Here is a 13,117-nt window from a genome sequence, read left to right as displayed (position 1 = left end):
AAGTAGGGGGATGCTAGAGCATGCCTCCCTGCTCAGCTGAGCTTGGGCCAAGGCTAACCTGCCCACCCTGCAAGGGGAAGGTTTGCGGGGGAGGTGCAAAGCATCCTGGAATGCTGGGAGACTGTGAGTTAACTTGGATCTGGGACAGTTCAATAAAATGGTTTGACCTAAATGAGTTAAGTCTGATAATACATCCATCCAGATTTATCTTAAACCAATTCTGGCCATTTTGTGCACTGAACTTCATTTCAGTTACAGATTTGAACTAGGGTTACCATACATCTGGGTTTTCCCAGACATGTCCTCTTTTTTGGACTCCTGTCCTCGTATCTGGGTGGGTTTTCTAAGTTAGAGCTAATGGTCGGGTTTTGGCCCTTCCTCTGCTCTCCCAGGCTGGCTTCTTGGGGCTGGGAGCAGCAGGCAAGTTGATTGGCTGTTGGGGGTCATGTGCTCCTTGCTCGAGGCCCCAGCCCCAGTCCCAGCCCCAGCCCCAGACCCAGCCAGGTAAAGAGACACTCTGTGCATGCGTATGTGTGCAAGCATGCATGTGTGCATGCATGCGATCTGCTTGGGCAGCAGGGCTGGGGGGCAGGATACTGCGGGTCGGGGGTGCAGAGCACCAGCAGGGGGCTGTGGGTCAGGAGTGAGGGGCACCAGCACGGTTGTGGGGCAGCGGGCTGCAGATTAGGAGTGAGGGGCACTGGCAGGGCTGGGGGGCAGGAGGCTGTGGGTCAAGAGTGAGGCAGGGCCTGGCAGGGCTGTCGGGACAGGGGCTTAGAAGTGAAGGGCAGAGGCAGGGCATGAGCATATCACTGCCCCCCCACCCAATCATATGCTCTCCCTCCTCTCCTCCCCCTACCCCGGCAAGTGTCCTCTTTTTTGGTACTGGAAATATGGTAACCCTAATTTAAACCAGTTTCCAATCACTTATACTAGTTTATGTGTAATTTCTGTCCCTAGTCCAAGAGACCGTGTTGCTAATTTTGTGACTGCTGCAGCAAACCTAGACCAGACACTGTACTAAGCAGTAAGTATCTAAAGCTGTAAGTGGTCTGCTACTGGAGCGTCACCTACATATAATCCAGGCCCTGACTCAAATTGACAAGGACAGGTTGCCCTGTGAAATAATCTCTTTAAATAGCAGCAGCCAACCCTCAAAGTCATTTTTTTTTGTTTGTGTTGAAGTGCAGCTTACAGCAAGACACCTAGTGAGTGTATTTCCCCCCCTGGGCATTACAGTGGTGGTACTTTTCAGAGGCAAGTGTGTCCATTGCCTGGGGTCTCTCTGCCTTATTTAACAACAGGAATTGCTATGAATTTTGCAGCACAATTTCTCTACTCCAAGGTTTTAAAGAACAGAACTCCCAGGGAATCCTCCTCAGAAGATGAAGACTATGATCCTTTCTGGCAAAGGTTGGAGAATCTTGCTGTGTGACCTAGAACTAGAGTGCTCCTTTCTCTCCCCTAGGAGTGATGGACAGTCCTGGGTTTGCACCCAGGGCCAGAGCAATTGGCATCACTTCCCCTGGATCCCTTCTGCCTCCTTATGGTGCTGTAGTTGGAGTTTTGCTTCATCTCTTTGTTTATTTTGTCACTGTGCTTCATAGGTAATGCTTTATTTTTCCTTTTTCTCGTTCCTTATAAAAAACAAATTGATTGCAATTATTCAGTGTTTTCCAAAGTTCTTAGTGGACTAAATTTATCCCTGGGATTACTCCACTGGAAGCACTTGAGCTATATTAGGAATGAGCTGCAGGCAAAGAAACAATTTTTCTGTTAAGCCTTTTGAATTCAAATAATTTTTGTCTCCATAAGTGTCCTGATGAAGATGGGCTTGAGGTGGTACAAAATGGTACAAACCATTTTGTAGGACAGTTTATATTATGCATGTGTCTAGAATCTAGGGTTGCAGGTGTGCTACAGAGGTATTTGGACTGGTGATTATGACTGTCCTGCAATTTTTGTGGTACAACAAAGTCTGAAAACCCAAATGAGATCTTGTTCGCAGCGATTATGCAGTGCCTAGCACTGAGAGCTCTGAGTGTATCCTTCTGCAAAGAGCTTGCAGTCCAGGGCTCTGATCAGGGAAACACAAAATGCATGCTTAACACTGACCATGTATGCAATCCCATTGATGTCAGTGACAGCCCTTGTGCTCAAACCTAAGCTTGTAATTATAGGATGGATAGAAAGAGAAGAAAGATGGGAGAAAGGAAGGATTATTCACCTGGGTTGTACAAATAAGAAACTGAGGCACAGAAAGAGAAAGTGGCTGCCGAAGGTCATGTAAGACAGCTGTAGCAGAGCCTGGATTTGACCCTTGATCTCATGAATACCCAGCCAGTTCCTTAATTGTAAGACTGTCTTTCTTTCACAGCTGTTTCATTTTTTCCCCCTTCTTACCTGTTAGTTAATGGAAAATTGTTTACCATATGAGAAGACTCCCAAATAAGAGCTCTACTGAGATTTAATTTTAAATATATAAATATAAATATATAGATATAGATATATATAAATGTTTGGGTCTGATTCTTCATTTTCCTAATAACTGCAAAGGCAGCTATGCTAAAGTGCATGCAGTAAATTTGATCTCACAACTGTGAATATTGTAAAAGAAGAATCTGTCTGTCTAAGGAACTCTTTAAAATTATAATGGCATTATCATAACACTGAATCTCTCTCTTTTACACATGCACACACACAATGTGTGACCATTTATCTTGCTTCCTGATTATTAATTCCCCTAGCATCCCTTTAACATTTCCCAAATACTGCCAGGAGTAAGCAATATTTGGCATTTTTAGTAAACTGTATTTGAGGAGGCTATGAATTGAGGTCATGACGACTGGTCAGGCTGAAGCCATGTAAAGAGTACGGCAAAACACTCATTATAATGAAGAAGTATTAAAGATAATGCATACATTATACATAGTAAGATGTAGAAAATAATAATACAGCTTTACTAGTAGGAAGTAGACAAAACCAGGTCTCCACTTCCCCGCTTCTTCCCCACTCCCCACCTTGTGCATTGTTGTATTACACTGGTGAACAATGAAACAAATGTGCCTGCTGCATATGCAGTCTCTGAGGTGTTTTTTTCACTTTGAATAAACTACAGTTCAAACCAGTAACTTTTTACATAAACTGTATAGGCCCAGCTTACCTGGCCACATTACTTAGCATTTGGTTTGTGGGGAGCTAGGCTTGTAGTAAGACCTGGTTATGTATGGGTAAGGCGTTGCATTAGGATTTGGGATAGCTCTGAGTTCAGTTACAGGCTCAGGAGCAGACTTCCTGTACGAACCTAGATCAGTCAGTTAATCCGTCTGTGCCCTAGTTCCCCATCTGTAGAACTGGGATAATATCCAAGCTTGTGTCTATGTAGTCTGCCTAGGGGAAAATTTTCCCTAGTACCCAAGAGATACGGGAGCACAAGTCCCAGTGACCTTCAGTGGGAGTTGGCTGCCTAAACCCCAAAGGTGCTTTTGGAAAATCCACTCTGAGATTCTAAACTCATTGAGACAGGGATAAATCTTCTTGAGTATTTGCAAAGTCAGGCCCCAGTCTCATTTGGAGGCCTCTAGGTGCTATTGTAATACGAAATAATAATACTGGTAAAATGCTTCTTTAATCTGCCACACTAATTCTTGTCTTGGGGTATTTTGTCCTTACACACACGGGAAACAATGTTGCCTCTAGTCCAACTCTTATAGGGTAGTCAGAGATGACACTGAATGTTGTCTTGTGATGCCCTAGGGTTGTGTGACCCTTCTCATCATTTGATTTACTTTCCATTGTTCTCATTCTCTTAAAAAAACAAAAGCCTGAACCTGAGTTAAGAGCTCAATGCAGGAATGCAGGGTAAAACTCTATGGCCTGTGCTGGGCCAGAGCTCAGACTGGCCAATGATAGTGATTATTTCTGGCCTTTAAATATATGAGCCCACAATCCTCACTCAGTCCAAAATCAACATTGACTGGAGGATTTGGTCTGCAGGATTTGTCTTAATGAATCAGACTACTGTCCCATCAAGTTTCATAGCCTTTTTGCAGCAGGGACCTCACCTGATAAATTAGAAAAATGTTAAAAAAGAAAATGTATAGTATGTGTAGGAAAGGTTTGTTCCTCTTTGCTGCTGAGTGGTTTCTGAAAAAGCCTAAGATGCTTAGCATTCTTGAGGGGAAGCTCAGCCTTTGAGGATCAGGTCTTAGTACAGCAATGTATTTCATGGGTTGGAATTTACTGTCTGTAGTAAATAATTTAATCTAAGCCCAGTTACCTTGAATGTAGACTACAAGAAGGTCTACAAACCTCATGTGACTGACATAAGTCATCTTGGTTAACATATTGCTGAAAGGTTCTTGTACAGTTTGGGGATGAGGGCAGTGTAGGAATGCAGAATTATCTGTCTTTACTGTAGAGAAATCCAGCTATAATATTTGATCTGGGACTGATTGTCCTGGGGCTTGAACCATGTCACCCTTCCAGGCCACATTGCAACTGCTTCATCAGTAGGTGGCCAGCAAGAGTGCACAACCTGACAGGCTTGTCCCTGGAATGAATCACAGTAACTATACTGACATACAGCAGGATATTGTGAGGGAAAGAGTTAGTACATTTTATCCAACGTAGTTCAGAAGGACTTGAAGTGGCAGAGTGAATGTGTATGTCTATACAATCCTTGAACAAAAGGCTTTATCCCAGGACAAATTCAGTGTCTCTTCACAGCCTTAGAATAGATTGGGATTGTTAAAAGTTATATTAATGTTTTATAATATCCAGCGCATTTCCATACTACTACTGCTCACTGAGACTGATGTACAGGAATTTGGAGATCCTTCATTTTTGTGGGGTCCTTAAAGAAATGAAAACAAAAGAGAGAGCTGTCCTGCCATCCTCCCTGAACAATCCCAGGATGGTCTCCTCACTGCCTCTTCAAGAGCTAAAACTGAACCAGTAGCTCCAACTTTGGAAGCAAAGAGCTAGATTTACATGGGTATTTAAAAGTCATGCATACAAAGGCTGGAGTGCCCTCCCTTGTATGGAATAGTCCTGGGGTCTGTTCAGTTCTGGGGTTCAATTCCTTCTCTGCCTGAATTAGAGCAGGAACTTCAATTCAGATTTCCCCACCCTCCAGAAAAGTGCCCTAACTACTAGGCTAGAGAGCTTTCTAGCGTTCTTTCTGTTCTCTTTGGTCCAGAGATTGAGAATGAGACTGATTCTATAGCCTGCTGGCTAGCACCCTCAGCCATGCGGTGGCACGCCAAGGTACTTGTTCCAGTGAATTAAACTGGAATGCAGATATTGCCCCTCCTAGTCATTGCTCTAACTACCAAGCTATAGAGTCTTTTTTCCCCTCTTCTGATCCCATAAATATTTCACTATTTTGCAAAGTAGAACAGCTTCTGAGAGACTGAGAGAAACCAAACCAAAAATATTTTCTAGCTTGGTGCTTAAGGCTGTTCCATGGGTTGTGGGAACATCTCTTCTCTGTTTCAGAGCAGTGAGATTTAAACTGGGGTCTCACCATCAAGCAAGTACCCTGACCACTGGGCTATAAAGCCTACTGCTTCTCTGTTTTCTCTCTGTGAATAGCTCCAATGCCCCCTTACAATTCTAGGCTTAAAAAGTCAAACCATTTTGCTTCAGAAATACCAGAGGGAACTGTTTTGACCCAAACTTGCAAACAGTTTTTGCCTGCCCTGATATTGCATTTTTGGTAACTAAACTGCATATGAGAAGTTCTCCCAGGCACTCAGATTCCATTTGCTTGGATGAATAACTGGGATCAAGATGTACAGTCTGAGAAACTCAAAAATTATTCTGACTCCTAGGGTAGAAACAGACTGCATTTGTCCTGGAACAAGTTGTGCCAGTGTTTGTCCTCAAACAGAAATGCCCTGTGATTGGTATGTATACACAAAGGCCTTCTAATCAGGGTTTAATGAATGGCGGAATGTCCTGCTGCTTTTCTGCCATTGATGCAATGATGCAATCCCAGAACAACTGTTCAGATGCACTTTGTGATGTCCTGGGACACACTGTTAGCACTTCTTCTCCTGTGAACATTTTATGGGTTTGTCCCAGGACAAAAGACATGGACATCCGAATAACCGCACTTTGTCCTGGGATAATTTTCCCCCCAGAATAAATGTGGCATGTGCTTGAAGCCCTAGCTACATGATCCTTTCATAAATTCTTGCAGCCCCACACAAGCAAACACCAGTAAGTCTGCTTCTTAAAGGAAAATCTTCCCTGGAAGAGAGAAGGAAATCACATACATGGTGCTTAAGAACAGATGAATTGTCCTATTAAGTGTTTTATGTTACATTGCAAAACAAGAACTGGCAAAAATAAGGCAGGCTGAAGTATCTTTGTTCTCTCTGTGCCTCAGTTGTAGTCAGTAAAGCAAGTACTCTTCAAAAACCTCTTGTAGGTCATAGATAATATTTGTACATCATCATCTTTAACCCCACAAAGACATTGATCCGGTGGTCACTGCTTTTATGAGGAATAAATGCCTTTGGTAGTCTAGCATCCTAGAATTGTTTTCCATAGAATTGCAACTGCTTCTTTTGGGGCCAAATTAGATTGCCTGTTTAGGACTAATAATGAATAAATTGGGTACTGAAATTAAAAGTCTTTCAGCTCTCATTGACATCAGAGGACTTAATATATAGCTGAAGTAAGACTTTTCTAAGATAGGAAGGCTTTTTCCAATGAGTATAATTTGGCTCTGACATGCAGCTGCAGTTCTATTAACCTTATCAGAGTTTCACCTATTCATACTATGTTTAAGTTTGCGCCACTGAAAAAAAAACACGTTACTTTTCCTGTTCATAATATCTGAACACCTCACTCAGAACTATGAGTGCATCGGTGAGTACTTATTATGGCAAACCTATTTCACAACCTATTTAAAGGTCAGTATAAAGTATTAGTGATACAGGAAGGAAAATTTAAGTTATCTATGATTGTTGTCATCTTGTAAATATTTGTCATCTTTAATTCTTTCAGACTTTTGGGTCTGGTGCTTTAAGATTTAGCTGTCCACATTGCTGGGTTTCTGAGGGTTAATACAGATAGCAGAGTGCTCTCCCATTTGGCTGTCCATAATCATGTCATCTTTACTTAGAAATATAGCTTGACTCATTTTGCAGAAAGTGAAAAGGCTATTAAGTGGGCCAAAATCGGCATATAAATCCTGGAAGTTTAATTGAGCAATTTTGCCTATGCGGTGCATCTGAGCAGGACATATCATCTAGTTCAGTTGAGTAGTACAGTGGGTGCTTATATCCTCCTTGGGGAAAAAAGGACACATTTAAATTGGTTTAAATAAACATGTACATAACTGATTTTGCTCATTGTTACTTGCCTTGTTGTAAAAGAGGATATTTCAGAGGAAACAAAGAAAGAAAGAAAATATCTCATTCAAAGTTGTCGCTCTTTACCAGATTTCAAAATGCTAATCTTGTGGCATTAAGACTTTAAGTAAATACAATTTTTCTCCAGTTCTTAATTATCTCTGGAATTTCCCATATGGATCTTCTCTCTACTTTTCTTCCAGTTATGTGGGGAAGCTCTTCTCAAAAAAGTAGGTTTATAAACTATGCCTGTATTACTATTATTATTATTACTATTATTATTAATCACACCTATTATTATTAATCTCACCAAAGGTGAAGTGGCATGATCTGTGGGTACATAATACAACTTACCAGCTGGATATTTACTTAATGTGGAGGCTGGCTGAATATTTGCATGAAAATAAAGGAATAAAACAGTAATGTTTTATAGTGTGTGAGTTTCTTTTACATGAGATGGAATATGGTTATTAAATCACATACAAAATGTTACTGGCATGGCAAATCATGTTTTTATTTTTCACTAACCAAACTGTTAATGTTTCCATGTTTTTATACATTCTTTAGTTGTAAGCAACTAAGTGTCTGCTAAGGAAACTCATGCTGAGTGGGTTATACAGACTGCTTTCAAGAAGAGATGCATGTGAGCTGGCACAACTATTAGTCACCTCTCAATGGATTCCTCAACTCAAATCCAACATTTGCCCTGAAAGTTACTGAGCTCTCAGTTGGTATATGGCACATTAAGATGGGTTCTGTAGGGAAAACTTTTCTTGGCAATGAGGCTGCTGACTTTTCAAATGTGAAAGTTCATAGTTTCCATACTAAATGCTGAGATGTTAATGTTTCAGATTTACATAACCTCATGTATGTACCCAGGAATAATAAATACTTGACATCTGTTTGGCGTTTTATTCGTCTTTTCAATGAGCATAAATGTGTTGCCTGCATTAAGGTTTTTAAGGGAAAAAAAATCCAAAATGTGGTAGTAAAAATGGAAGTTCAAGAGTGAATAAGTAGTCAGATTCTTTACTAGACTTTTGCTAATAGAAGATTTGATCCAAGGTTCCTGTATTCATCAAAACCCTTGACTAGACAAAGCCTAAGAAACTGATTTGCTCACTTTAGCTCTCCGTCCCAGTCACAAGAAGGAATACAGGATTATGGCCCCCAACCTTAATCTGCTTTCTTTGGCATTTACTGTCTTCCAATATATGTATATATTGTCTGCATGGAAGGAGTCAAATTTCACAGCCTCAGCTTTCAGTCTTTGTTCATTAATGGAAATTTTAATATACATAGATTTTAAAATTTGTAATCGCCATAGTAAAAAATGGGTGGATTCTTCATATCTTGCATTTCTCTTTCTAACAACATAACAAATGTAATAAATACCTAGTTCTTGTCTACCTAATAATATACCCTTTCCATCCATCACCCACATAAAAAAACTACAGACAATGTCAATAATTACTTTTTAAAAAGTGGCAAATATGTGCTAGTATTTAGAGGTATAAGCATATGAATTCTCATGCTTTCCAAGTAGTTCTAGTCTTCTGGAAGACAAGAAAGGTTTATTTGGTTTTTTGCCATAGAAAACTGTTAAATAGACTGGCTAGAGTGGGTGTCAAGGGCAGTGCAGTCTCAAACCTGCTGGAGTGAATGCTGTGTGCGCTGGATCTGGGACAGTATAGTATTGGACTTTTACAAGATCTTACCTTCAGTTGATAGCTCCTTTGCTCACTTGCTAACTGCTGTTGTTCTGCTTAGTATCTCTTTTACTCTATAAGTCACTCTTTCAATTCCAAGAGTTACTGGAAGCTTTTTTTTTAATTTGTTCTTAGACAGGTTGGAGAACATGAGAATTTATTTTCAGGATTACATACTGTAGTATACAGAGTAACATATAAAAATAGCATTTTGGAATTCTAACTTTTTTTTTTAATAAACATTTAACTGTGAGAGGGGATGAATGTACCCTTGCTAATACATAACAGTTACATGAAAGTTTCTCCAGTGAAATTAGGATTCTCCTAACTTTAGAGCATGTTCATGCAAAGGACTGCAGAGTGTGGACAATCTATCAAATTAGTGAGCTAGCAGAGTTTGCTTGTTGTCAGCCAGCTGCTTTGCAGTATCTGTTCATTGTGCATACAATTTACCTGTGATAAATGAAAGTTAAAACAGGGCAGCTAACCACATAATGAAACAAAAGTGAGTTATTGTAGTTCAGTTTCCATTTACTGTGGGGTAATTGCAGACAGTTACCATGTGACAGCTGTTCCATGTTTATTTCCTGCTCACCTGTTAACTTACCTTTAATATGATTATTTAGTTGTACCCATATTCTCCTCAGATTCATCATATGTTTATGAATTACTCATATTACAGTAGCGTTGAGAGGTGCCAGTGAGAAAGGGGCCCCATGATATTAGGCATTGGACAAACTCCCAATAGGAAAGTGCATAGCCAGTTAATTTGTGGTTCAAATAGACTAGACCAATAAAGAATGGGAAAGGAAAAGATAAACCAAGGTGATGAGATGCATTCAAATTCACACAGCAGCAGAGCCAGGAACAGAAGCCATGTTTCTTGGTTCCTAGTTTATTACCCTATCCAGTAGACGACACCTTTTCTAACTTTTATAATCTCCCTTTTCCTTTGAGCTTTAAGTGAAAGCTTTATGATAGCTTTAGGAATAAGGTCAGTTCCTTTCCTGGATACTTGGGCTTCATAAGAAAAATCTGACTTTCTATGTCAGTAGGAATTTTTAATGGAGGAAATGAATGTGGAATGTGGCTTTCCACGCTGGCATGGATTGTTTATGGGACTGGTTAACTGACTGTCAGGTTGATTTGCTGATGTGGTAATTAGTGCTTTTAAAATCCTAGGAAGGGATGCATTCCTGTAGCTACATAGTGATTAAGTGCATTTCTCAGTTGAAAAAATAAGAGATTGTAGATCAATGGCCATAACTTGCGATTTTGTAAGATGTTAATGATTTTGCTTTGTGTTTTTTGGGGGGAGGGATGGGGGTTTAACAGCTGACTCAAAAAGGTTAATGTTCCTTACCTCTCTCTCTTTTTTAAAAAAATCTTCAAATAGATACTTTAGTCAGGCACAGGGGCTTTAGTCCTTTTGCTTCATGTTAAAATTTAAAGGTTTGTCCTTACTACAGTCAGTCTATCCCTGTCGCATGCTAACTGATGACGGCCATGATTTGCAAGTATCTGAAGCAGCTGTCTGCAATATACAACATAATCAGATATATTACTGCTATTATTAGCTTTTAGGAACGCTATGATAAGGTCATGTGTCTTTTTCACAAATTATAGAATCACGCACATCAAAAATAGGGCAAAGTTTTCACAAAAGCTGCATACTTCCATTGAGAATAATGAAAACTGCTGGTTGTAAGCATGTTTTTAATATCTAGCTGCTTAAAATGCATAAATATATTCTCCTAATTAGATGATGTCTTTGCTTCCTCCAGTGCCCACATTTTTGCTCTCACTGTGCCAGCTGACCAACTGCAAGTAGCTTTCCGTCCACATAAAACATAGTAGTTCATTAACAATTAACATATGTTTGAGGCATGCGAGCAAAAGAACGGCTTAGTTGCATGTCCTTCCTAAGCAGATGTCAAGCTTTTGATAACCCAGCCTTCTCTAACAAGATTATTTCATTCTTTCTTAGTGATGACAGTAAAGTGAAGAAACAAGATATCCCAACCCCTCATGACATTCAGCATTGTAAGGACAAGCCTATTAGAAATGGCAACATCGGGCAGCGACCATTGTCCATTAACCCTGAGAGACTGAAAGATTTTGGGGAAGAGGACTACTTGAATGGGGATGTGAAGACTTGGGAAATGAAGATTGTGAGCCGGAGTGAGGAATTACTTGGAGATGCCCTTGACCCAGTTTCTCACTCAAAGAGCAGGACCTATAATAAGCTAATTCGATTTGAAGATATAAGTGCAGCGGCTTTCAAAATCCAATGTGGTGTTCAGAAAACCCCCTGCATGGTATGGAATTTACAGTGCTTTACATTCTTTGATTCTTTCTTGTCTTATATGAGTGAGAACTGACCTAGATATCTGCATTAGCCAGAAGATGTATCTGTATATAATGATCATCCTTCCATAGTAGCTGTCATTATCACCTGCCTAATTTTTTCTTCTTTGTTTTCACCAAAGACCCACAGATTGTTGCAGCACTGGTAAATGAAGAATACAATTGCATCAAGCACTCAGTTAGGCTAGGTACAGACAGTCAAAAAGACCGGGGCTGAATTGATTCAGTCTTTGCAGATTAGTCTAAAATACAGAGATTAATTGAAACAGAAGTGAACAGACCTTTACCTTTAATTCAGAAAATACAGCCACATGCCTGCAGTGGCTCAGGCCAAAAGCCGGGGACCACTAGAACATGACTCTCTGGCAAATAACCAGCATGGGCTGTGTATTCACTTCCTCTTCCTGCTGCCCCTGAGGTCTCTGAGTTTTGCAGCCCAAAATCACAGCAGCAGGACTCTGCAGGGTTGCTCATCACTTCCTCCTCCTGTTTCCAGATGCCTCTGGGATTTGTAGTCCAGAGTCATAGCCAGCAGTAAGTTTGAGCAAGGGAAAGGGTGTTTAACCCCCCCTGGCCCCAAACCCCAGCTGGGGTTTGCCTGGGGGAGCAGCCTTTCCCCCACCCCCAGATTGGATTGCATCCCCAACCTAACTTGCCCCCTACCATCAGCCAACCCTCACTGCTCTAGGTACGGAGCAGAGGGGTGGGGCCAACCCTGCTCTCTGGAGTAGGCAGCCCAACACAACCCAGGGCAGGAAAGCATGCTGGGATACTGGGGGACTGTGATTTAACTTGACCCAGGAAGGGGTCTGGGGTAGAAGTTTCATAAACCTGTTTGACACAAATCAGTTAAGTGTGATACTATATTCAACCAGGTTTATCTTAAACCAGTTTCAGCCATTTTGAAACTGGTTTATGTGCACTGAGCTTCTGTTCTGTTACTGGTTTAAAGCAGTTTCTGATCATTTAAACCAGCGTATATGTAACTTCTGTCTCTAGCCTAAATGCACAATTGCATTATGCATTTGGGTAAAACTTTTGTCACCAGAATCTTCTTATTTAGGGAGCAAAAAACTGTAATTTTGATTTACCTTCTCCCCACTGCCCTGTTAAGTCAGTCCCCAGGCAGTGGAAACAACATGAAGAAATGCAATATTCACCTTGTTTCTTTTCACCTGTATCCTGTTGCCCTGCTTATAGGTTAGAAAAACAAAAACAAACAAAAAAAACCAACAGTAAAGCAGATTTATGAAATGAAGAAGAAAAAATGTTTTATGCGACCAATTTCCTTCAGTCTCTTATAATGGCCTGTTTTGTCAAGCCATTATAAGAGGCAGAGGCGGAGCAGTATTGTAATGCCCATAGTTAAGGTTTCCTAACTTTACTGGGTATTGATTGGTTCTATGATAGTACTTCACCAATTTGAGACTGGTTTCCTGTTGCACAAAGTGCAGTATAGCAGACCCATATTAGACAGTCCCTTCTGTAAAGAGTTTCCAGTTTAGGTTAATGCCCAGACTAATGAAACAAACAAGTGGAATATGAGGAAGGGCGAGAAAGGAACAAAGGGCCAGATTCTGTTCCACCTCTTAAGTGCCTAAGAATGATTATATTCCACTCTGTTCAAGTCCTGAAAATCCATAACTCTTATAACATGCCATCGTCTTACCCTGTTGT

At 40.6% G+C, this 13,117-nt stretch overlaps 1 protein-coding gene across 2 annotated transcripts in view; it reads left to right on the top strand.

Moving 5' to 3' along the window:
* Positions 1–1,164: 1,164 nt before the first annotated feature.
* LOC109287348 (L-threonine ammonia-lyase-like) overlaps positions 1,165–13,117 on the top strand; it is a 74,065-nt gene continuing 62,112 nt past the window's right edge. The window contains exons 1-3 of one of the 2 annotated variants that reach the window (XM_019502334.1): positions 1,422–1,607; positions 7,568–7,594; positions 11,061–11,391. In XM_019502334.1, the coding sequence (XP_019357879.1) occupies positions 1,474–1,607; positions 7,568–7,594; positions 11,061–11,391 (492 nt within the window). In that variant the 5' untranslated portion in view covers positions 1,422–1,473. The other variant, XM_019502333.1, reaches the window with a different exon arrangement.

The sequence above is a fragment of the Gavialis gangeticus genome, unplaced genomic scaffold (assembly GCF_001723915.1).
Source record: "Gavialis gangeticus isolate Ggan-Ray unplaced genomic scaffold, GavGan_comp1, whole genome shotgun sequence".
Taxonomy (NCBI): domain Eukaryota; kingdom Metazoa; phylum Chordata; order Crocodylia; family Gavialidae; genus Gavialis; species Gavialis gangeticus.
The sequence above is the reverse complement of the archived record's forward strand: the minus strand, read 5'-3'. Positions and strand labels throughout refer to the sequence as shown.